Source organism: Aricia agestis, chromosome 6 (assembly GCF_905147365.1).
Source record: "Aricia agestis chromosome 6, ilAriAges1.1, whole genome shotgun sequence".
NCBI classification, from domain to species: domain Eukaryota; kingdom Metazoa; phylum Arthropoda; class Insecta; order Lepidoptera; family Lycaenidae; genus Aricia; species Aricia agestis.
In genome coordinates, this window is record NC_056411.1 from 19,286,426 (window position 1) to 19,310,735 (window position 24,310).

At 39.7% G+C, this 24,310-nt stretch overlaps 3 protein-coding genes and 1 non-coding gene across 5 annotated transcripts; 2 read left to right on the top strand and 2 right to left on the bottom strand.

Annotated features, from left to right (window-relative positions):
- The first annotated feature begins 414 nt into the window (after nt 1-414).
- Nucleotides 415-5,801, top strand: LOC121727988 (60S ribosomal protein L6). Its single transcript, XM_042116074.1, has 6 exons — nt 415-499; nt 880-1,026; nt 1,251-1,402; nt 3,040-3,211; nt 4,151-4,336; nt 5,611-5,801. Exons 2-6 carry the CDS (start codon nt 880-882, stop codon nt 5,770-5,772), a joined length of 819 nt encoding a protein of 272 aa, XP_041972008.1. The 5' UTR covers nt 415-499; the 3' UTR covers nt 5,773-5,801.
- On the bottom strand, nt 5,798-16,576 carry LOC121727983 (uncharacterized protein KIAA1841). Of its 2 annotated transcripts, none has more exons than XM_042116067.1 (17): nt 16,033-16,576; nt 15,813-15,904; nt 15,567-15,711; nt 15,395-15,485; nt 14,238-14,397; nt 13,444-13,557; nt 13,044-13,150; nt 12,737-12,901; nt 12,474-12,575; nt 12,116-12,257; nt 11,376-11,489; nt 10,903-11,050; nt 10,275-10,406; nt 9,500-9,621; nt 8,846-8,985; nt 8,297-8,478; nt 5,798-6,176 (listed from the first exon to the last, which is right to left on the bottom strand). In XM_042116067.1, exons 1-17 carry the CDS (start codon nt 16,412-16,414, stop codon nt 6,070-6,072), a joined length of 2,445 nt encoding a protein of 814 aa, XP_041972001.1. In that variant the 5' UTR covers nt 16,415-16,576; the 3' UTR covers nt 5,798-6,069. The 2 variants fall into 2 exon arrangements, with proteins under 2 accessions (XP_041972001.1, XP_041972000.1); XM_042116066.1 differs by having other exon boundaries at nt 15,813-15,913.
- Trnae-cuc lies at nt 14,422-14,493 on the bottom strand. Its single transcript has one exon. It is a non-coding gene; the product is annotated as a tRNA-Glu (tRNA).
- Nucleotides 16,577-16,896: 320 nt separating the features above from the next.
- LOC121727986 (TBC1 domain family member 22B) lies at nt 16,897-21,131 on the top strand. The gene is made up of 4 exons (XM_042116072.1): nt 16,897-17,533; nt 17,970-18,182; nt 18,489-18,755; nt 20,082-21,131. Exons 1-4 carry the CDS (start codon nt 16,967-16,969, stop codon nt 20,487-20,489), a joined length of 1,455 nt encoding a protein of 484 aa, XP_041972006.1. The 5' UTR covers nt 16,897-16,966; the 3' UTR covers nt 20,490-21,131.
- The last annotated feature ends 3,179 nt before the right edge of the window (nt 21,132-24,310 follow it).

Below are 24,310 nucleotides of genomic sequence, written 5' to 3' on the forward strand. Positions count from 1 at the left end.
ACTTCTAGCAGTAGCTAGAAGTTAGAACATCTAGAAATCTAGAAATCCTAGTAACTGTAACTTACTAGTTACCAGGATTTTAGTTTCATGTAAAGTTTGATTTTAGATGTTAAATAATAGTTTTACAGTAAAACTTTTGAGCTATTTTAGTACTCAATACTCATTTTGATTTACTTTTCAATTTACATAGTACAAAAGTAAAACATGCATCATTCAAGTCACAGATTAAAATATTATCACGATTCCGTGATAATATTGATGGTGTATAATTAGGCCGAATTGCAGTATCACAGACCATAGTACACTTATGAATCGCATGATACTAGAATCATGATAATTCATAATAATATTGATTATTATTGATGCGTGCAATACCTGCCATTAAGTCTATGGCTTCATTTAACAAATATATAAAAAAAAACGATAGACAATTTTATGTCAACTCAGCTAATGTCAAATTGCCATCTGTCAAACTCTTTTTCTTGATCCCGGTTCTAATGTGAGTTGGTTTTATTTTTGAGGAAAATAAATCCAATTTAATACAAGTGATTTCATAAGTATTAACTAAATTTATATGTTCAAATAAATCTTTATTATATAAACTAATTGTTTAGAGTGATATTTTAAGTTTAAGTGAAGTAAGAATAAATCTGCAATAATCGAAAGTTTGACGTGCGACAAAGTTTGTGATATTTGTGAACACGGTGTCTTCGTAAATTCTTTAATTTCTCATATATTTCTGAGAAACTCTAGGTTTCTTGAGTAGTGCGAAATCTTTCAAGTTAATTTGTCCGCAAAATTGACAAAGATATAACCTATGTTTCATCAGGTGGTGTTTGCGGTTGTTTTGAGGTTGTAATAGTACTTTTGTTTGTGTAGATGGCTCCACCACAGCCCAAGGCGGCGGCTAAGGCCCCCGCGGCCCCCGCTGGCGGAGTCCAGAAGGCGAAGGTTGGCAAACCGAGGAATTATGACTTAGGCAATGGAGTACTTCGTTTCTCCAAATCCAAGATGTTCCACAAGAAGGTAACCTCAAAGTCTTGTCTTATAATATAGGTATTACTTATATCAAATGTTGTTAAAAAATCTTATATTCAAAGTATTGTTTGTTTTTGTAAAGAAACTCCATGTTGATGTTCATATGATGTTTTATAAGCTTGAACTGTTCTGTAGATCCAATACCTATTCAAATAAATATGTTTGCTCATGGTAAATGACAGTGTTTATAATGTTGGTTTTACATTTTTCAGGCCAAGTACAAGTTTGTTGGCAAGAAACACCCCAAGGCACCCAAAGCCAAGAAGCTGACCCATGTTGTGAAGCCAATTGGTGGTGAAAAGAACGGAGGCACCCGCTCAGTGCTTATCCGCCGCAGGAAGTCCTTCTTCCCCACTCAGGATAAGTTAGTATATTTTGATTTATTGGTAATCTTGATATTAACCTATCAAGCCCTATAAGCTCACCGTTGAGCGAGACACAATAGAATAACAATAGATTTCCAAGAATCCATGATTAATAAAGAATATCCACAAATATTATTGTTTATGAAGCTACTTTTCTCTCAGACAATAACATTGTATGTTTGTGTGTACTACACAATTTGGATATTTTTATTAGTAAGGGTGTCAGTGATATAAATTATTATTATTGAATAAATTGTACATGCGTTTTCAATAACTAAAGGTTAAACTCAATCTCTATAATATGAATTAGATGATTATTCATCTAAAAGAGACAGCCATATAAAGAAAGAGATTCAGGATTATGAAGCTAATTGTATTGCATGTTAAGTATAGAAAATAATATACCAAGAATAATATTACTGTAGTGTTAGCCCCTTACTTAAACAATTGCTAATGCCTCTTGTGTAAGTATATAAGTTCATTGACTTGTCCTACGGCAGTGAAGACTGAAGAGTGTAGCACTTACTGCCATACTCAGAGTGGAACATTAATTAGTTAATTACTTAAATCGCCTCCGTGGTCTAGTGGTATAGAGCGTGGCTCTTGACTCGGAGGTTGTGGGTTCGATTCCCGCGTTGGAAACATGTTATTTCCAACTTTGGTTAGGACAATGCAGGCTGATCACCTGATTGTCTGACAAGTAAGATGATCCATGTGTTGGATGGGCATGTAAAAAGTCGGTCCTGCGCCTGATCTCTCGCCGGTCGTGTCGGTCGTCCGTCCCACTGTGTTATGATAGTAAAGGAATAGAGAGTACTCTTGTGTACTGCGCACACACTTGGGCGCTATAAAATTACTCCTGCGTAGCTGGCTTGGTTTCAATGAAACCGGCCACTGTCACTGAAACCGGTGTGGGTGTTATTATTATTATTATTACTTATATGTTATTAATTAAAAAATTTGACATAAGCCTGTCAAACTCTTCATTAAATTAAAGGTTTATCACAATTAAATGTCTCTGAGTGCCGCAGTTACTTAAGTAAAACAAATACTTATGCGTTTTTAGTAAAGTGTTAACATAGGCATAATTTATAACATCAAACTATATAATTCGTGAACATATATTTTAATTTAAATAGCCTTTATTTACTTGAAAGACTTGAAGCCTAACAAAATTTATATGAAATAATTTACAATGTCATCAGAAATTGATTCCTAGGCAATTGACGGATCTATGTCATGTGGTCGGCTTATCGTCGTTGAAGTTCTAACACCACATTAGTCAAAAATAGCAACTTTTCAGGAGATAGAAAAAATGAATTGAATTTTATACAGATTCCATAGTAACTATTTTACGAGTTTTTGTTGGCCGACATGTGTTCCGATTGGCTAAAACGACATGTCTTCCGATTTTCTAGCGAATTGCATCAAAAGGTCAAAATAGGCAAAAGTGACATATTATGTGGTGTTAGAACTTCAATGACATTATTTCAAATCAATGTTACCTATGATCGGTCGGATGGGATTGACTTAATCGACCAGATTACATAGGTCCGCCATCTGCCTAGGAATCGACTTCTCTGATAGTACTTTATATGTTTTACTTCAATGCTAACCCCCCACAACCAAATTCCAGGATCAAAACCCGCCCCCACCACAAGACGTTCAGCAAGCACGTGAGGAGGACGCGCGCCACCCTCACCCCTGGCACAGTGTGCATCCTGTTGGCCGGTAGACACGCCGGTAAGCGCGTCATCCTCGTTGGAGTGCTGCCCAGCGGTCTGCTGCTTGTCACTGGACCTTTTGCGGTGAGTTACGTTTTGAGCTAAAGTATGTTGCTGGATGGAGAGGAATTTTATATATTTTTTTGGGTTTGATGATAGAATAGTGTTAAAGATACTTGCTTTCAAGTATCTTTAACACTATTGTTGTTATTTCTCTCTGTTTAGTGACTGGATTTAAAACCACCCATTGTTGGTTTGACATGTTTTCCCCACAAAAACAACTGAATGGATTTCGATAAGATTACCATCCTGGTAATTAAGTTTGGGTCTGTGTTAGGGTGGCCTGCAGCTTTTCCTAAATTAAAACCCAGGTATATGATTAACACCCCCATCGTGGCTATTGCAGACACAATAGATTTTCAATTGTTATGTGGCAGCCGGCTGCCGCTTGGGGATTGATGGGTTAATCCTTCGATCGTGGATTCTTGGAAATCTATTGTTATTCTATTGTGTCTCGCTCACCGGTGAGCTTATGTGGCTTTGACGGGTTAATAAAATAAATTCCTTAAAATAGCCTATTGACATGGAATACTTGCATACATGAAAAACTTTGAGATACTTTTGAGTCCAGGGAAAGGACATAGGATACTTTTTATCCTGGAAAAATGTATGGTTCCCGCGCGATAGCAAATTTTGGCGCAACAGAGTTGTGGGCGGCATCTAGTACTTTAATAGATTAGAGTGACTGTGGATAAAAACTTCAAAAGTTACAATATTTCTAGTAATGCAGAAAAAATCATAAGGCTCATTTTAGTCTCACACTGACCACACCTAGGGCGCTGATGACCCGAGATCTATGAAATTGTAGGAAGCGTTTTTTAATAATACGTATTGGTTTGCACTGATATTTCATACAATTTGTTGTTTCGTTGTCCTTGCCAGTACAGTCATGTATCTTATTAGGATAATATGTTGCGCTTCGTTGCATGTCATATTTATAACACATATCAATTCAATTTCCAGTTCAACTCATGCCCGCTCAGACGTATCCCCCAGAGGTACGTGATCGGCACCAGCACCAAGTTGGACCTCGGCGACTTCAAGCTGCCGGCACACCTCGATGATGCTTACTTCAAGAAGAACAAGAAGAGCACCAAGCGCAGCGTCAAGCGCAAGGAGGGTGAAGACATCTTCGCCACCAAGAAAGAGGTAAGTCTGCAGTCTTACCCCCCGAAACTGATACGATTTTGATTTACGAGTCGAATGAGATTCAAATTGAGCCACAGCACAATCATGCACTAGTATAGCTTGTCACTAGTGGGAAAAGCTGTTGAGATTGAGTATGTTCCAAATTGAGCCGCAGCACGATCATGCACTAGTATAATATATTATGTCGGAAGTAGCAAAAACTTTGAGATCAAGCTAATTCGATTTGATTCTGATTCTGTCGGGAGTAACCCAAATCAGTAGGCCTACTACGAAACTGTTTTGAGACTCAAACAATCGGACGAGAATGCCGCGTCCTGCTCTAACAACGTAATTTCTCGTTTGTTAGAGCAAGACGCGGCATTCTCGTCCGATTGTTTGAGTCTCAAAACAGTTTCATGGTACAAGGCCAGAATGTTATAATTATGTATACTTGTTAAATTGAATTTGATTTGAATGTAAAATATACTTCCAATAAGCTAATGCTTGATCATGTTTCAATGCTTTGAGATACGCGTCCAATAGGCATGATGACTATTTTTTTTTCTTATCGGTAATTTAAAGACACTTAAAAAATAGAAACATCGTTGAAAGAATGACTGATAGCTTAAAAATGAACCAAACAAAGTGCTACGAAAGTATGACGTCAGTCTTTCGTAGTTTGTACGCATCGGGTGACAACTTTGTTCGACAGGTATATTAAATATTGCGTTTATGAAAGTGGTTTCATAACAAAAGTTGCATTATATATTCTTATTATAATTCGATAATTGGATAAGTTATCGAATTGTATACAAATATTAAGAAATTTAATTGAAAAAAAAAATCGACTTGAATATCCAACTTTGAAGGCGCATAACAAAAAAATACAAATGCTATCAAGCTGAAATTTTTGGAACACTTATTTTTTACCGTGATTTCTTTATTTTATTAACAAAATTCGCTAATCTTTGACCTTGTCATCATCCCAATTGCGCGCGCGTGGATTCGGTTTTATTTTCATAATGAAAATAAAACCGAATCCATGTATGTGTTTTTATGAGTTTCGGCCCACCGCGTGGCGGCAGAACGTAATATACGGCACATTTAAAAAAAAATGCGGTGAGGTTGCGGCATTTTGCGGTTCCGTCGACGTAATAATCAAAATATGTAAATAAAACTTTATTGTATGTCTGCCCAATGCTAAAACCAATCAAAAACTAGCCTTACTCTCTCGATTTGTGCATAATATTGTACAATACATAAAATATTTAAAACTATTATTCTCTATATTCCAGAAATACGTTCCATCTGAGCAACGCAAGGCTGACCAAAAATTGGTAGACGACGCCATTATCAAGGCGATCGGCAAGCGCACAGACAAGAAGGTCCTGCGAGGGTACCTGAAGTCGGCCTTCGGTCTGCGCTCCAGCCAGTACGCTCACAGGCTGCGATTCTAGATAAGCTAACCAATAAAAAATCTGACAAACTCACTTCTTTTATTTGGACAGGACATAGTAATAGTCAATAGATTAGTAAAGGTAATCCACTAGGCAACATTGAGCAGCAAAAAGCGAAGTTTTTAACTGACGACGACATGATGGCACAACAGCTGTGACTTGTTTGATAAAAAACTCGTAGCGTTGATAAAAGTTGCAAGCTTTGTTCAACATATCGCGCTCCGAATGTTGCCTAATGGAAACGTGGCTTAATAACAGAACAATTTCGAATATAGTGACATGACAAACCACTCTACACTATTTGTATTTGAGGTACTGTGGACGGGCTCTCGCGGAGGGGGCGGGGCGAGCCCGAGCCCCCACTCGCTCACGCCACTCTGCCTCCAGCCGCGCGTATACGCCTCCTAAACAGAAAAAATGTTTTTATTCTACATAATATTGAATTGTCTTTTTATTCTATAATAACTAGACGTCCGCGCGGCTTTGCCCGCGTAATTAGATATTTCACACAAATAATTAGTCCACAAAAAATAGCCTATGATCCTTCACGTGGTAGAACTTCTTATCTGTGCCAAATAACATACGAGGGCTGCTATTTATGTATCCGGAATTAAAAAAAGAAACAAACATATATCATTTAATATGGTTTTATTGCTTTTCAAAATATTCGCCGCGATGATCGACACACTTTTGCATACGCTGGAACCAATTTTCATAGCACTTTTTCCATTCTGATTGAGGTATCTCCAAAACGTGCATTTTGAACGCATCAACAGCCTCTTCGCGGCTCGAAAAACGTTGACCACGTAATTTGTTCTTCGCGTATGGAAATAAAAAGAAATCGTTAGGTGCCAAATCAGGGCTGTACGGCGGATGACCAGTCAATTCGATCTTTTGACCCTCCAAAAACTGAGTTGTTTCAGCTGAGGTGTGACAGCTAGCATTGTCGTGATGTAATATGATTCTGCGTTGTCGGTTGTCCTTTCTTATTTCTTCAAAGACTTCTGGTAAACAAATGGTCGTATACCATTCAGAATTAACCGTTTTACGATTCTCTAATGGCACTGTAGCCACATGTCCATTAATTCCAAAAAAACAGGCGACCATTTGCTTCAAAGTACTTTTTGCACGAGTAACTTTTGTTGGTTTCGGCTCATCTTGGAACACCCACACCGTTGACTGTTGTTTAGTTTCGGGGTCATATGCATAGATCCAAGATTCATCACCTGTGTAGATATTATAAACGGCTTTTGACGTACCACGGTTGTATTTTTTTATCATTTTTTTGCACCAATCGACACGAGCCCGTTTTTGATCGATTGTCAAGTTGTGCGGAATCCAACGCGAACATATTTTTTTTACAGCCAAATGTTCGTGTAATATCTTATGTATGCTCGTCATACTTATGCCTAAGGACGCCTCTATCTCGCGATATGTAACATGACGATCACGCATTATTAGTTCCCGCACAGCATCTATATTTTGTGGGACAACAGCTGTTTTTGGGCGACCTTCTTTATTTTCATCCGTGAGCATAGACCGCCCACGATTAATCTCACTGTACCAGTGATAAACAGTGGTTTTTGATGGTGCTTCATCTCCAAAAGTTGCGGTGAGTTGAATAAAGCACTGTTGTTGATTTAGCCCACGCCGAAAATCGTAGTAAATCATTGCACGAAAATGTTCACGCGTTAAATCCATGGCAAATGAAGACACGCAATTTTCAAAATGACGCCACAATGGAAAAATAATTGACAGTCACATGAAACAAAATGTATTCTTCAACCAAAGAGTTCTATTTTCAAATGTTGTAATTCCTTTTTAAATATTGTTCTTGTAAGTGGCCAGTTCCGGATACATAAATAGCAGCCCTCGTAAAAGTTGCTCTAGTAGTTCGTGAGATAAGCTCTTCTAAGCTAGTCTAAGCGTGATCAAATATTATAGCCCATAGCCTTCCTCGATAAATGGGTTATCTAACAATGAAAGAATTTTTTAAATCAGACCAGTAGTTCCTGAGATTAGCGCGTTCAAACAAATAAACTAACAAACTCTTCCGCTTTATAATATTAGTATAGAAGTATAGATAGATGAAACTAAAGCAATATGCCAACGCGACCGATTTAGAGCAGTCGGTACCGACTGCAACTTGCGGTTGCCGCACGGCCGACGGCGATCTGCAGTTTCCATACTAAATACATATCCATGGGCGTACCGAGGGGGGGGGGGGGGGGGCGGCCAGGTGCCCCCCCCCCCCCCCCTGGATCATGTTGACGTCCCTACTAAGTATATTATTTAGTATTTTTATCTATAAAAATTATTTAAAAAAATCTGATTTGGTCCCCCCCCTGGCCCAGAACCTGGGCAATTTTCCCCGACTGCAATCAACGAAATAAAAAGGAAATTTGGAGTACAATACTGGATACGGACCTATCTTTACTTTCCGAAATACAATAGATGTAGAACTGTTGTATGACTTCTGAGAATAAATTCCTAAAACCTAAACCTAGAAACGCATCGTACACACCTGGCGACTGCGCGGGTCGCGAGCGCGCGTGTCGTCGTGCGAGCGCGTGCCGCATGCGCGCGGCGGCCCGCTCCTCGTAGCGGCGCTGGGCGTCCTGGTTGCTGCGCGCCGACGCCGCGCCCCCCCACACCCGCGCGCCGCACCCGCCCGCGCCGCGCCCACACGACCGCCCGCGACGACCGCTACGAACGGATTGAGGGTTTCTTATTCACTCATTCAAATTAATTTTTATATCTATTTGACGCAACAGCTACATAGCTGCCTGGTAAGCAGGATAAAGTCAGAAAATTATTATTGGCACTTTTTGAATACACGAGTCAAGTCGGCGGCGCAGCGCTTTGTTGTGAAGGTCGAAAACCCTCTGATTGATTTACAGCCTAATATTAATCTACTTAATTTTCCAGTTATTGCTGTTCTGGTCTCTGCTGTTACTTTCTGAATTACCTTAGAAATATGTTTGCCATCAGACAAATACCTTGTCTGAGAGATGTTTACTTTTGCAAATAATCGTGTCTCATTTCTGAACCAAAGTTGCAGTGTGTGACTCACGAGGTGGTCTGCGGCGGTGGCGGCGGTCTCGCCCGCGGCGCGTCCTCCTCGCTGCGGGCGCTGCTGTCGGTGCTGTCCTCGCTGCTGTCGGTGCTGTCGCCGCCCCCCGCGCACGCCCCGCCCACAATCTCCGCACCTGGCTTCGTGTAATAATAACGTGATTAAGTATAGTCTCTACATTATTGTTCTTACTTCTTAGGCATATACGAGTAACCGAAGAGACATTTTCTATACTATTAAGATTTTAATTTTCTCTATGCTATAACTAAGTTTAACTATTTGTCTGCTAAAGTACTTGCAAGTTGCAGTCATTATACTATTTACAATCTAAGTTCTAAAGCATCAAGTTTTTTTCATTACACTACAGATACGCAGTGCTATAAGGATCTTCTTTTTTTATACGCTACTAAAGGAGCTTAATGCAAACTGCGAAACAGCGGCAGAAAGATGATGTTTCACAACTTTCACGTCAACTGGCTTTGTGAAATGTTTTAACTCGTGTTTTCGCAGTTCGCAGCGCCGGTGCATTATATCAGCGCGGCGTTATCATCTATGTTGTCTTTGATACGTAGGAAAAGTCACTGACAGCAACATGAACAGATTGTGGAGTAAATATTTTTTATAATAATATGTAAGTTTATGTGTTTCGCATACCTGATGTCGACTGTTAGGTCGGACGGGGCGAGGCCGGCGCTCGGGGGTGGGTGGGGCCGGCGGTGCGGGAAGGGAGGGGGCGGAGCGCGCCGCCAGCGCAGGCGAACCGGGTCGGGCCTCCGCTATATGTGTGTAGTGTACAGTGCTATTTGTAGTTGATGTATTTGTTTATCTTATTTTAAAGCTTTTTACACTATGTTACTGTCGGCCTCATGTGTAAACACAGTGTTTCCTACAGGGACCGGTAGAGCAGGTTTGACAAAATATACGCTACTGACTTACGTAATGGGTTACGTTCAAACGTTTCTTGCCAATCTAGTCATCGTTGTATCACTAAAACCGCCACTGGTAACGCCTAGTCCTTCTCTACTATTTACACTATTTATTGTGTAAACGAAAATAAAGTTTTGGAAAACATAAAATATCATTTAAATGCCAATAAAAACGTGACGTGTTAACGATATAGTATTGCCGATGTGATGTGAACAGCGTATTTACAGCTGATGCTATTTTTTTACAGAGTTATTAAGTTTGTAGTTATACTTATTTTACTATATCAGTGTTCTCATAATTCTTCACCACATTATTGGGTATATTTGCCATTTATAACCAAAATAACATGATGTTACTATAGTCACTACTCACTATACACACATACACTATATAATCATCGTAGCCTCTTTTTTTTTAAATTGACTTAATTTGATCTGGAAATGATTTGAGCCCCGAAGAAATTGAGATGATCTTTTTAAAAGCAAGTGCAAGCGTCACTCACGGTTGAACTTGGTGTTGCTAGTGAACAGCTTCCCCAGCAGGCCGAGCGTCTGTCGGGGCGGGGCGAGCTGGATCCCCTCCCACCAGAACACCTCCTTGCAGTGGACACGCCCGCCGGTGTCGTCGCCGGCGTCTAAACATAAAAATATGTAAATAAAAATTTACCTATTCATAGTACTAATGTTATGAATGCTATATAATAACTTATAACTATCTGTTATACTTTTTCGCGTGCCATTCTGAATTGTTCTTGATGAAACTTGACATGACTAGGTATTTGAGTCTCCAGGAAGGACATAAAAAACTGCTTAAATTAAAAACTATAGTTATATTCTGTCTGTAGATAAACGGTGACAAACTTTTCAGACTCCCGTTAGACAAGCTATATAATGTACTTTGGCAGTCAAGCTTAGGCCGGTATAAATAGTCAGTACTTAAGATGCATCTCGGTCTCAAGACACGGTTCAGGCTCTGTGATTGGTTGGCTGTCAAAATTTGGACCAATCACAGAGCCGAACCGCGTCTTGAGACCGGGTCGCATCTTAAGTACTGACTATTTATACCGGCCTAAGCTTGACTGCCAATCCTCGGTATCTATCAAGAGAGTCGCTCGAAGTACTTGGATTCACCTCTCGCCACGATCCTCGTGAGTCTGTCCGGCAGCATCAGCTGCGGCGGTCGCATGGCCACCAGGTCGCGGAAGCGCGTTGCCAGCGCCAGCACGCCGCTCTCCGCGCACCCTCGCTCGTGGGGCAAGTGCGAACGGAATTGGCAACCCTGGACATAACCTTGAGCAGTAAGTAATCGAAAATAAGGTGCGTGCGGAATTTTAGCGGAAAGTGCGTGCTAAACTGAAAGCCCCGAAGAAATTGTCATGAATCTGGTCATATATGACCGTTCATTTAGAATGGCTGCAAACCACGCACCCGAAATAAACGGATTTCCACCATTCACACATCTCAGTTTTGGACTGCGTGTATTGATTTAGATTTTAGACCGACGTCTCTAGCTAGCATTTGATGACATTAAGCGATCATTCAGATCGCCTAATGTCATCAAAACCTTCATTTATATGCAAACAATAAACGTAAGGATTACCTACCGTGTTCCTAGTGATGGTCTCAAAGCGGAATGCGCGCTCGCCGCAGCAGGCGTGTCGGCCGGTCGCCAGCGCGCCGCCCTCCGCCACCGGCTCGTGGTACGAGCACCAGTCCATCTGATCAGAGAAATGAGAGAGGATTAAAGTTATTACAGCTGCTGCTTTAACTAGTTTAACTTTCAGACGTATCCACCCCTACGACTTAGGTAAATCTTGAATTAAATTAGTACCTGATAAGACCTAACTAACCTAACTATTAGGATAAACATCAGAGTTCCTTCCATAAAGTTAATATACCTAGCGGAATAGAGCGACAATCTCGAGCTGTCAAACGAAACCGAAATTGGTTTCATCTGTGTGTAAAAATATGTGTACACGTATACCTACACTTACCCAAGCATGATTGAACATGATTTCTATGAGATTAAATTATCAACGTGCGGCACGTGCCGACTGGGCGTCAAAAAAAGGGTGCTGCTGTCATGTATCACACGTCTCTTTTTACCACGCAGTGTTACTGATAGTGACATCTCTCTTGCTCAGGCCTTTGTTTCTCTATTCCGCTAGGTATATTAACTTTATGGTTCCTTTTGCTTCTTCCACTGAGACTTTTTTCTTTGCCCAAAAAATACCGGTAGCACACTGACAAGTGTTCTTTTCTTGAGCTTCACATGGTGTCAGAGCCCTCTTCTAGGCACCTATATAGGTACTACAGCATGCTACTCTGGTCGGTATAAACCTACCTGGTACACGGGGTAGTAGTTGTCGCAGAGCTGGCACTGCAGGAAGTGGCAGTCGGCCCACAGCCGCCAGTAGACGCGTCGCCACGACCGCAGCTCGCCGTACAACCACGTTATGTACTCGTTCAGGCTCCACGACAGATCCCTGGAGACAGTTCCGGAATTTTTTATGAATGTAGGCCGCTTATTTCCGCCGCTCCATTTGCGGTCGACGAATGGCTTTAATAGCAATAGAGTATAAAATATAAAGTATATAGTCCATTGAAATGTTACGATTCGGTCTTAATTTTCAAGACCGAGGTTTGCGTGTAGCGTTCAAAATTTTATATTTGATGGTAGTTCTCACTGACTGATGACTCACTTGGAGTGCGTGGAGATAACGTAGCCGCGGCGGTCAAGGCGCATGTTGGCGGGCTGGCACGGCACCTTCTCCGCGATCTGTCGCCCCAGCAGCTTGTTGCATCTGACAATCATCATCATTAGCTTACACTTTACAGCATACATCACCACTACCGAGATTCATTACGCCTTAAAAATTTATTCACGACTCATGAGTCATGACCAAACATTTAGTAGTAGAGGTTGGGAGCCTCTGGGTCCTGGGACCCACATTTTGTCACTTACTTGCTGCACTTGAACAGCGTGGCGAGCGTCGCGTAGTGTCCCCTCAGCGTCTCCGGCACGGGCTCGCCCAGGGACATGATCATCTTGCAGTACAGCCGTGACTGGATCTTGTCCTTCCTGTCCTTTATCGCTTCCAGCTCTGCGTTCGTGTACATCGCTGCCAACCTGTTTGTTAAATTTACTTGATTCTGTAAGCCATAATTTTACTCATTTCTAAAAAAAACTGGTAGGTACTACCAGAGAAAATTAATTCGGTCGGGTTATATCAACTCAACATTAGTCGTGAATCGGCTCTATCTGACCTCACCTGGTGAGCAGCACGTCGTTGAGGCAGGCGAGGTTGGTGGAGGTGTTGACGATGTCGTTGACGTGCGCGTGGCAGTAGCTCAGACAGTCGTGCAGCAGCGGCTCCATCTGATGACACAACTCAAGAGTCATCAGCAACATGCAAAGAGCGCCTGCTGCCTTAGTATCAAGTTTAGCGAAGTTAAATATTTAAAAAAAAAACACATAACGGGCTGCGGGCAGTTAAAAATTTTAAGCCAGGAGAATAAAAACCCTTGCATCTTTGGTTTCTATGTGTTTAAAAACAACAACGCCTGATGAAAATTTTAAAGCAAATCACATTTTATCATCTTGCTCACGTCCCATAACATTCTCAAATCCAGAAGTGCCCAGAACCTAGAATCTAGATTCGAAATACTAGCCTGCAAGAAGGACGCGGAGACGAGTATGGGCACCACGTTGTTGGGGTCCAGGAGAGGCCAGTCAGCTACCAGGATGGAGTCCCGCTTCACCCACCGCATCAGCCAGTCAAATATCTGGAGAACATATAATAGGTAACATAGTTGGTGATGACTGATAAGGCGACAAAATGCGGCAAAGCAAAAAAACTGATAGTATTGTTATAATTTAACGCCTCCGTGGTCTAGTGGTATAGAGCGCGGCTCTTGACTCGGAGGTCGTGGGTTCGATTCCCACGTTGGAAACATGTTATTTCCAAGTTTGGTTAGGACAATGCAGGCTGATCACCTGATTGTCTGACAAGTAAGATGATCCATGCGTCGGATGGGCATGTAAAAAGTCGGTCCTGCGCCTGATCTCTCGCCAGTCGTGTCGGTCGTCCGTCCCACTGGGTTATGAGAGTAAAGGAATAGAGAGTGCTCTTGTGTACTGCGCACACACTTGGACACTATAAATTACTCCTGCGTAGCTGGCCTGGTTTCAATGAAACCGGCCACCGTCACCGAAACCGGTGTGGGAGCTATTATTATTAATTATTAATTCCAACTAGTGCTTGGAATTAGGACTCATCAAAATGTTATAAACACATAATATGGGAACGCGACGAATGCACGCGTGCGATTTAACGGCGCTACTAAGCGACTAACTCGTAAGCCTAGTCAAGCCGTAACTTTGTAAACTGTAGATAGTACATTCCCCATTTTTTTTTATTGCGATAATAGCCAATAGGTATTCGTAAAAGTCAACTTTCACTAACCTGAATATCACAGTGTACGGAAATATCCATGTCTTCCAATCGTTGGCCCGCGGTGACGTCAGCGAAATACCCCATTTTACTGATGAGCAGCTTCTGAGGGCATCTGAAGTCTTTCTTCAACCCTTTCACTTCGTCGCACACGTGAATTTCAACGTCGCCACTGAAAAAAACACCAAAAAGTTTTTTCCGATACCGGGAATCGAACCCGAGCCTCCTGGGTGAGAGCCAGGTATCCTAGCCACTAGACCATATCGGATATACTTGCTTGAGTGAAATATCAAATATAACTTGTTTAAATATCACTTCATAACATAAAAGTTGAATTTTATTCAAAACTACGACGACCGCAACAGCTCCTCCGTTGCGCCCACAGACATAGATTTAGATAGATACCGCATGCCGCTCCATTTGTATGAAAATGAGGGTGTCACTTTTTCCCACTGTGACGTACCGATGTGACGTACCGATGATAAGAATCGTCTCCATTATCTTGGCCAACGTTTCTATTTGAATTTCTACAGCTCAATACGGCACTTTAAGCAGAGTAGACATAATTACTTTAAGGCATTAAAGCATTTTTTAAAAAATTGACGTCCGAGTCTGCTATCAGACTAAAGAACAATGCTCGTCTTTCGAAACAGCAATGCTCGTTTCGAAAGACGAGCATTGCTCGTCATTTGGGAACGCGATATGGCACGTGAAGTCATGGGCGTACCGAGGGGGGTGGCAGCCTCCCCCCCACCCTGGATCATGTTGACATCCCTACTAAGTATATTATCTAGTACTTTTATCTATAAAAATTAAAAATTAAGAAAACTAATTTTTGCCATTTGTACAATATTTTAACTAAAAATTATTAATTTTTTATTCTTTATAATCTGATTTGCCCCCCCCCCCCCTGACCCAGAACCTGGGTAATTTGCCCCCCCCCCCCCCCCCCCTGGCACCAGAACCTGGGTAATTTGCCCCCCCTGGCCCAGAACCTGGGTACGCCCATGCGTGAAGTACATACACATACGTATGCGAAGTACATATCTATCTTGATCTATGTCTGTGTCCATATCAAACATCGAAATCTGTTCAGCGTGAGTAAGTTAGGCGTGAAGAGGTGACAGGCAGACACTTACGCATTTATAATATTTGTATGGATAACTTACTCTTGTTTTTGATTAGCCTTCTCTTGAGCCGCCGCAACTGACGATTTGCGCCTGCCCAGACGATCTTTCGATTCTTTTTCATTTACAAATGCTGCAAATCAAACATTTTGTCAATAGCAATGCTTAAAAATAGTACTTAGGAACTTTTTAGAGTAATCTTAATGTAACTTACCACCAAAACTAGCTGGTTTTTTTACCTCCGCGGATGTGCTTGGCGATTTTTTTATAATTGGAGTGTAGGCACTGGTCGTTTTGATAGGTTTCTTGTAACCGACGAGGTAGGGCAGTATTGAATCCAAAATACCTTCGTTTATTACCTATAAATAAGGTGTTCATTTATTATAGAAGGGAAAGGTAAGACAGGAGGGTATCATAAATAATTATAAGGAATAATTCCATTTAGTCGAAGATAACTTACGTCATTTAATTTGCAATTGAGATTGGCTTCCGTCCACACTCCAAGCATCTCCACTTTTGCGTCTGGCGGAAACGATTGTCTCCGTCCTTTTACTGAAACAACTTAACAACTTTGTTTATTTTAATTAAGTTAGGTTAAGAAAGAAGTTAAGTTAGGTTAAGAAGAACGTAAAAGAGAAAGAGAGAGTTTGAGAGAGTGAAAGAGCAAGCTTTTCTTCTACCTTCAATTTCACTGCAACTCAATCGTTTTCGCGCCCACAACTCATTTTTCTTCTTTTCCAAAACAAGCGCTGTTTCACTTTTGCTCGATAGGGTCTTTTGCTCGTTAAAAGCCGTTTGGTTCAAAAGCTCTCGTTCTTTCGGTTCCAGCACATGGTTGATCACAGTTAATTTCGTTAACTCTTCCCAGTCTATTTTCGCTCCATCTTCGTCGCCTTCCAAATGTTCGTAAACCTGGTAGGCAGTTTTCATAAAATCAAAAAAGTCCTTTACAGTTATCACTTCCGATAACAAGTTAGCTTTGGAATGCTGTGGTGAAGATACAGAATTTTTTGAACTTTTCAACATAAACATTGAAGAAGAATCAGGGTCTGAATTTGCCATTTCTAATTTCCAGGCGCGGGCGTGTGCTCGTTTCAGTTTTATTTTTATATCGATCTAATAAGCACCTTGGAAACTTCATTGATTTAGAAGCTCTGTAAAAGTAATGACTTGAGCCAGGTTTCACTAGGTTATTTGTATTAAAAGAATCAATATTATTTTAGATTTAAATACATCAATCATGAAACTTGGACGAAGAGGACAAAATTTTGATTACGTCATTAATGTCTGGAATTTGAGTTTACTTTTTGTTTATTCGCTTAGGTTTTAGATGAATCAGCTATAATTTTAATAGATTTGGCTTGAATAGGTCATCCCTGAAATTCTGGATAGCTGGCTGCAGGAGTCCGATCAGGAGAAAGGACCTCCATTTAAAAAAACCGCGTAAACTGCATTTAATTAGTCTATGAAACTTGTGATTTTAATGTAAAAAATTAAATGAGTCTATGGTGTGATGTGTATTGTGTCAAATTGTCAGTTGTCATTGGTCATATCAACATTTTCATATTTGTTGTCCTAAAAAGTTATTTAGAATGTATCTAGCTGTATTTTATTATGGAAAGTTATCAAGCCGAACATGAAAAGAAAGTATGGATCCCTGACACATTTTGGAGGACTCCACAACAAGCAGTGCCGGGCAGACCTCGTCAGAAGCTCCAACGAAACGAGGTTATGTCGGGGTCATCATATCAACAATTCCAGGCGTCCGTGAACGACGCCTGGGACTTGGGGGACGACGAGATCATTTCCGGGATCGCCGAGACCAGAATATCGAAGGCCATATCGCAGACTGCAGCTTTAAACGTAATAAACTCGCATCGCAATAGCACCAAGAACGTAAACAAAAGTGACGTCAAAGTGGAACGGGAGAACATAAAGCCGAAGGATGAGGTTGTGGCGGTGAAAAGGAATGAAATTAGGAAGTTGGGTGCGGCCCCTGGGGGCAGCGCGGGCCCGCTCCGTCACTACCCGGGGCGGCCGCGGCCCGTTAAGCTGTCGGCGCTCACCTCCCGGGAGGAGAGCAGCGAGTCCAAGCTGGAGAGGTTCCAGCAAGTTCTAGAAAACTCCGTGCTAGACCTGGACGAGTTAAAACAGCTCAGCTGGTCTGGCATCCCAACAAAGGTAAGAATTACAATGTGAAACTTTGACCTACATAACTGTCACAGCAAGCAAGTTAAAGTATGAGTACTTTAAAAGTTTAATCTTGATGTTTGTGAAACTGTCACATCTTTTAAAATAAAGTTGTTAGTGTTGATATATTAGTAACTTTAATTGTACACAAACTGTTTTATGTGTACTATGTTTGCTCATCATGCTCATTTAAAGTCTTTTTTTTTATTGTCTTTAAACAAAATTTATACTTATTTTTGATTCAATACTGCAATATACACCCTAGATATTATCACTTTGTTTTGTTAGACCCTGTAGAAGCATAGGTGTTGTCCATGTTGTTGAATGTTAAAAATATAAACAAACCCTCTGTCCTAACTAAAGTAAATACATATTTATCAAACATATTGTAATACTCCATGTATTTATTACGTCATTGTTTTTTTAGGCTAGAGCAGTAACATGGCGTCTCTTAGCAGGCTACCTTCCTGCAAACTCAGAACGTCGTGCAGAGACATTAGAGCGGAAGCGTGCTGACTACATACATTTGGTCAGGCAGTACTATGATGCAGAGAGAGAGGAGGATACATACAGACAGATTCACATAGACATACCAAGAATGAGCCCTCTTGTTGCTCTGTTCCAACAAATCACTGTACAGGTAACTGTTCTGCTTTTATCATAGACAAACCAGCAGTTATTGCCAGTGTCTGCTAATGTTTCCTTTTCTCTTATTGCTCAACCTTTTCCTACTTTAAAACTTGTGTAGAAATAAGTATTTTTATTAACTATGTATGTAAGTATGTTTTCTGAAGGTGGGGAGGATTTTAGAGAAGGTAACAGTAATTTTCTTAAACACAGTTCATGTTAAATTATACACAAATCTTGCTGGTATTTGTAATATCTGGTATAACATACAATTTTGTCAACTGTTTTAAGCAGTAATTCAAGTTGATGACAATTTCAGGTGATGTTTGAGAGAATTTTATACATATGGGCCATCAGACATCCAGCGTCAGGCTATGTCCAAGGCATCAATGACCTGGTCACACCATTCTTCATGGTCTTTCTACAAGAATCAGCTCCGGGGAAGGAGTTGGACAACTTTCCCCTGGACAGTCTGACCGAGGGACAGCGAGACATTATCGAGGCAGATTCCTTTTGGTGCTTGTCCAAGTTTCTAGATAGTATTCAAGATAATTATATATTTGCTCAGCTTGGTATTCAATATAAGGTATGTATCTGTTTTTTTCAATTTCTACATTACAAAAAAGTAGTTTCTTTATACCTAACATTAGCAATGACTTCTTAGTTTTGCAACTTTTGCAAAACTAAATTCCTGATTTTGATATTTATTTTACTAACAAATTGTTGTAAAGATTTTCTGTAAAATTATCAGGTTGCACGGATATCATGGTCAAAACCTAACAATGAAGAATTTATATAATCACTATTTTTATTGCACAATTCTTAGACTATAATGTTTTTCATTGCGTAATTGCGTGTGAATTATTTTAAGACGTAATACCGGTCTGTATTATTAATAGTAAAGTAATGCTATGTGCAATTACAGCTTTATGTTGTATATTACGATATTGTAGTAAAGCTATAGTAACATACATACACTATATGCTTTACAACCTTCAAGATGTTAACGCTTATTACCTTATCTCTTATCACTGGCAATTAGAGCATTGTATAAACAGTTCGTAAATCATCATCATCACCTAGTTATTTGGCCAACTCAACTTTATTATTGCTTGCAGAAACTGGAGGAGGCAAAAGTGTGTGTAAATTATCGTAGAATACAGATAATGTGCAATGTTTTTTTTTAGGGGGCAAACAAGCAAACGGGTCACCTGATGGAGAGCAACTTCCGTCGCCCATGGACACTCGCAAAAAATAGCAATAAATATTGTTGTAAGTGTGATCGCGGTTTACCAATAATGCGCGCGCACACACTTCTTTCAATCCCGCCCACAAAAGAGACCTAAAATCGAGCTGCACCTTCCTTTCTGTTTTGGCGAACGATTTTAAAATTTTACGAATAGGGATGATGACAAGGTCAAAGATTAGCGAAATTTGTTAATAAAATAAAGAAATCACGGTAAAAAATAAGTGTTCCCAAAATTTCAGCTTGATAGCATTTGTATTTTTTTTGTTATGCGCCTTCAAAGTTCTTCAAAAATATTTGTATGCAATTCGATAACTTATGCAACTAAAAGCAACTTTTGTTATGAAACCACTTTCATAAACGCAATATTTAATATACCTGTTGAACAAAGTTGTCTCCCGATGCGTACAAACTACGAAAGACTGACGTCATACTTTCGTAGCACTTTGTATGGAGCGTTTCGGGCAGGTCTTTTTTATTAGATATTTGAATTGTCATATCTTGGTGAATTTTTAAGCTATCAAAGTCATTCTTTCAACGATGATTCTATTTTTTACGTGTCTTTCAATTACCGATAAGAAAAAAAATGTCATCATGCCTATTGTACCAACATCATTTTAACCTTTTCATAGTGAATTTTGTTAAAAATTTACTCTCAATTTTCAGGTGAACCAGCTGAAGGAACTAATAAGACGTATAGACCTGCCTCTTCATGAGCACCTACAGAACCATGGAGTGGATTATCTTCAGTTCTCATTCCGATGGATGAACAATCTCCTGACCAGAGAGATACCGCTGCCCTGCACCATCAGGCTATGGGATACTTACCTAGCTGAGTCGGACGGCTTTGCCACTTTCCAGCTATACGTATGTGCAGCCTTCCTTCTCCACTGGCGCGAGAGGCTAATGCTAGAACAGGACTTCCAGGGACTCATGATTCTACTCCAGAACGTTCCGACTCAGAACTGGACAGACTCAAACATAAGTATGCTCGTGGCTGAAGCGTATAGACTGAAGTTTGCGTTTGCAGACGCACCCAACCACCTTCACAATGCGGGCAAGTCTGACAGATGACCGGACACTTATACGTTAGGATGACCAGGGTTTTGAACTCTGGTTTGACTCGAATTAGATAACGAAATATGAAAAGATTGAAAATGAACTGGATATGTTTATAAGCAAAGTTTGAAATATTCGAGGTTGATAATTTCGATTAAGATTATGATTATCCCTTATATGTTGGACACACCTAGACTTAAGCTTGTGCACGCAATATTGTGATTCGTACAAGCGCGAAAACATTTTAATATCTGACATTATTTGCTGTCAATGTATTGTGTCCAAACAGCTGAAAAAGCTTTTGATGCGCTCCATTTTTCAATTACGCCAATTATATTATTATTATTTGCATTAAACGTTTTTACTATCAAGTATAAATGCCAGATTTTTTGTAAAATAATACAATGTAAGTAGCTTTTCGTAAATGATACTTCGAAATATCAAACACAAGAGGAATATTTTGTAATAATAAAATAATATTATGTTCCCAGTATTTACAATCACTTGGACTTATCTGTGTGGTTGGTTGAGGAAAATCAATAATATCCTGAACATAATATATTGTAAAATGAAGTTTAGTTGTACTTTACGGTGTAGGTATTTTTGGCTTTTGCCAATGAAACAGTTCACATTATAAAAAAAGTTGAGTTGTTAACATTAATGAAAAAAAAAGGGTCGGGGCTCACCGTGATGAAATGGGCTACGACGCGGCACTTTACGATAGCGATTCAAAATTTGCACTATAATTTGGAATGCTTTCAATGAAACATTCATCTCCTTGTGAAATAGGGAGATCGCAGACGACAGACTTTTTGTGCGATCTAGTCTGCGGCGCCCATACAGTCGGCATTGCGCGGCCATGCCGACTGTATGGGCGCCGCAGACTCGATGTGATGCGGCGCCCATACAGTCGGCATGGCCGCGCAATGCCGACTGTATGGGCGCCGCAGACTCGATCGCACAAAAAGTCTGTCGTCTGCGACCTCCCTTAAAGTTTAATTTTGTTTTAAATTTAAATAGTTTCTAATATTTCTTATATACTCATAAACTTATGATTTGTATTTCAAAATTCAAAATGTTCCAGCACAATATTAATATTATGTATAGTTTTCGGCGAATTTTTTTTGTGAAAAAGATCTCACGACTCAAGATGTTATATAAAATTTTATATTGTGTACAGTGTAAACAGATTGTAGGAAGTATTTAGCAATAAATGTATTTAAGTTATTTGTTAGGCTTTATTTATATGCGTCCGCCCGATCGCGCGGTTTTGCGGCCACATCGCGAGATTACAAGCAGTTGTATGTATAATCCGCGCGCGATCCGAACGGGATCGGAATAACAGTTTTTTTTGCTAATGGAGTAGAGTTAGCCAAAATATTCTGAACATTATTTTATAGATTTATACATAATAATTTAATAAAATACGTAATCGACCGATTCTGTATAAATATATTACTATAAAGATATTACTGTGTATAATACAATTACTATGTATAATAAATAAGAACAGCGACTTCGTTCTTCATCGAAATATTTATCAATTGCCAGAATTATTTGGCGTGAATCGTGATTGACCATTCAAAATATTCCCCTTTTTCCACTCATTATTAAGTAATCAATTACTATAATAATATCACTTATTACCTATTATTATCACAAAAAAATTAAAACAAAACGAACAAAAACGTCATTTTGTTTGCCGACCCTACGGCTGGCCAGCTGTCAGCTCGCGTCAGCATCAGCGTTTCAGTTCCAAAAGGACGCATCCCATTTTGATAGCGTTATCAGAATATATTAGGTATAGGGCGACCGCGCCGCTATTTAAATAAATCGTTACATACATTTGCTTGTTATTTAGCCACCAAACCGCTCGTTCGCGCGGCCGCATATAAATCCATCCATCCAAGCTTGTTTGATACCGACATGGATTTGTAAACATGGTTGTGTTAAAACATGCCATACTCTGTGCTGGCACTCCAAAAAAAAATAATAATGTCAAGCTGGAAACAACTTTGACTTGCAGCTCGGGTATGGAGATGGTATGGAGTGTAGATGGAGGAGAACTTTCTCTGTATGTAAAAAGTGTCCGCTGAAATGCGTTAAATTAGGGTGGCGCTACAGTAGCAACAGGGTAAATTTTAAATCATTTAGCAGCTTTTATTTCAGCTATTTTAGGTTATATATTTCAAAATATATTATTATAAATTTAAATAATATTTATATACTTAATATTATATATTTATATTTTGTCACCAACGGCTACATTCATTCCATACCCTTTGGTGCAGCTACGCCACTCTTGGAGGATTTTTCAACTGTTATTTACTGCGTACAGCTGGACACTTTTTCAAATATCCCCCATATAAGATAGATCTCCTTCATCTACCCTCCATAAGCTCGGGGCCCGATTCTCCCATCTTGAACTTCGCTTCGATCACAGCCGTCTCGCTACCTGCAAGATGCTGCAAGTGAGGTTAGCTGGCCCCAGAGGCCCAAATCGAGATTTAGTTACGAGAATTGGACCCTGGTTAGATTGAAAGGTCCTGCTTCGATTTTCTACCATGACGAGTGTGGTGGTAGAACAAAGATAGCTACACTAGTCTTAAGGTACAGTTACACATGCTTATTTCAAGCACGAAAGCATGCTTCAACCGAGTGCTGCTTACGAGCACGTGTGTCCAAGCATTGCTCAAAATAAGCATGCTTATTTCGCTGTTTTTAGCTTAGTTTCGTGCTTGAAATAAGCGTGTGTAACTGTACCTTTAATCGTTGTTTCAGAGGCATATTATAATGTAGATAGGTATTGAGGACTTTTGATAAAGGGACCGCAAGAGTCGAGTTAAGATCCTCATACACGAGTAGGCTGATCCGTCCAGTTGGACTGACCGCAGGCCGACCCGACCGCACACGATTCCGGCCAGATCGGCCTCCGATCAGACCAACCGGATCGATGGGCCTCTCCGTATAAGAGATGTGACTTTTATATGTAAGTGGAGTAGGCCTAAATATAAGGTTGAAAGTCGTCTGGCAAGACGCGTCCACCTCGATATACAATAAAAACAAGATTTATATGTTTGATATGAAATTTGTATTTTTTTTTGTCACGCGATAATGTTTTTATTGTATATTGTAGCTGTTGTTTTGGTTTATATATTTTATGTAATGATAGATTTGTTTAAATTGTAATCGCACTTCATTTTAAGCGTATATTCGCCTTAAATAAATATTATAAAGTGGGTGTTATTTTTTATTTCACCTAGTAACGTAAGAAATTGATTTCAAACACAATCATATTATATTGAGTTTATAGAAAACGTTTATTGAGAAATATTAAATAGGTGATTATGAATTTGTAGAGTGGCATGTGTTGTTTTGATTGCACATGATCTTCGTAGAATGTGCATGCTTTAGATTTTACTATGCTTTAGACCAGCTATGGGCCATTCCGCTACAGACGGCTCTCAACGAGAATTTTTAAAATGAGCATTAGTTACATTTTTTAATTGGAATATACGTAAGAAGATGTGTACGAGTGATTTAGACGATTAATTTTGTCAGGCCAATAAACAACTGAAAATTAAAAAAAAACTACAATTTGGTGCAGTTTTATTACGAACCTACTAGTATAATTATATATTTCATGTCGAAAATTTTTAAATTTGTTAGAGAATTACGATTTAATTCACCTTTAACATAATATTTGTGAATTTTGTTGTTGCGCCCGCGATCGTAGAAATGTTAATATTTTCTAGTACTTATTAGATAAGTACTATAATTACTTTTATCTAGTTACATAGTTTCTTTGTTTTATGCTATTTTGAAATATAGGCAAG

Bases quoted from the DNA above. Each gene is read 5' to 3' on its own strand.
- LOC121727988 (XM_042116074.1), top strand. From the start codon at position 880: ATGGCTCCACCACAGCCCAAGGCGGCGGCTAAGGCCCCCGCGGCCCCC. The intron at 1,027-1,250 runs GTAACCTCAAAG...TACATTTTTCAG, and splicing joins CCAAGATGTTCCACAAGAAG to GCCAAGTACAAGTTTGTTGG. The intron at 3,212-4,150 runs GTGAGTTACGTT...TTCAATTTCCAG, and splicing joins TTGTCACTGGACCTTTTGCG to TTCAACTCATGCCCGCTCAG.
- LOC121727983 (XM_042116066.1), bottom strand. From the start codon at position 16,414: ATGGCAAATTCAGACCCTGATTCTTCTTCAATGTTTATGTTGAAAAGT. The intron at 14,398-15,394 runs GTAAGTTATCCA...TGTTTTTTTCAG, and splicing joins AAGGCTAATCAAAAACAAGA to TGGCGACGTTGAAATTCACG. The intron at 13,151-13,443 runs GCTAGTATTTCG...TTGTGTCATCAG, and splicing joins TCTCCGCGTCCTTCTTGCAG to ATGGAGCCGCTGCTGCACGA.
- LOC121727986 (XM_042116072.1), top strand. From the start codon at position 16,967: ATGGAAAGTTATCAAGCCGAACATGAAAAGAAAGTATGGATCCCTGAC. The intron at 18,183-18,488 runs GTAACTGTTCTG...TGACAATTTCAG, and splicing joins TCCAACAAATCACTGTACAG to GTGATGTTTGAGAGAATTTT. The intron at 18,756-20,081 runs GTATGTATCTGT...CTCAATTTTCAG, and splicing joins AGCTTGGTATTCAATATAAG to GTGAACCAGCTGAAGGAACT.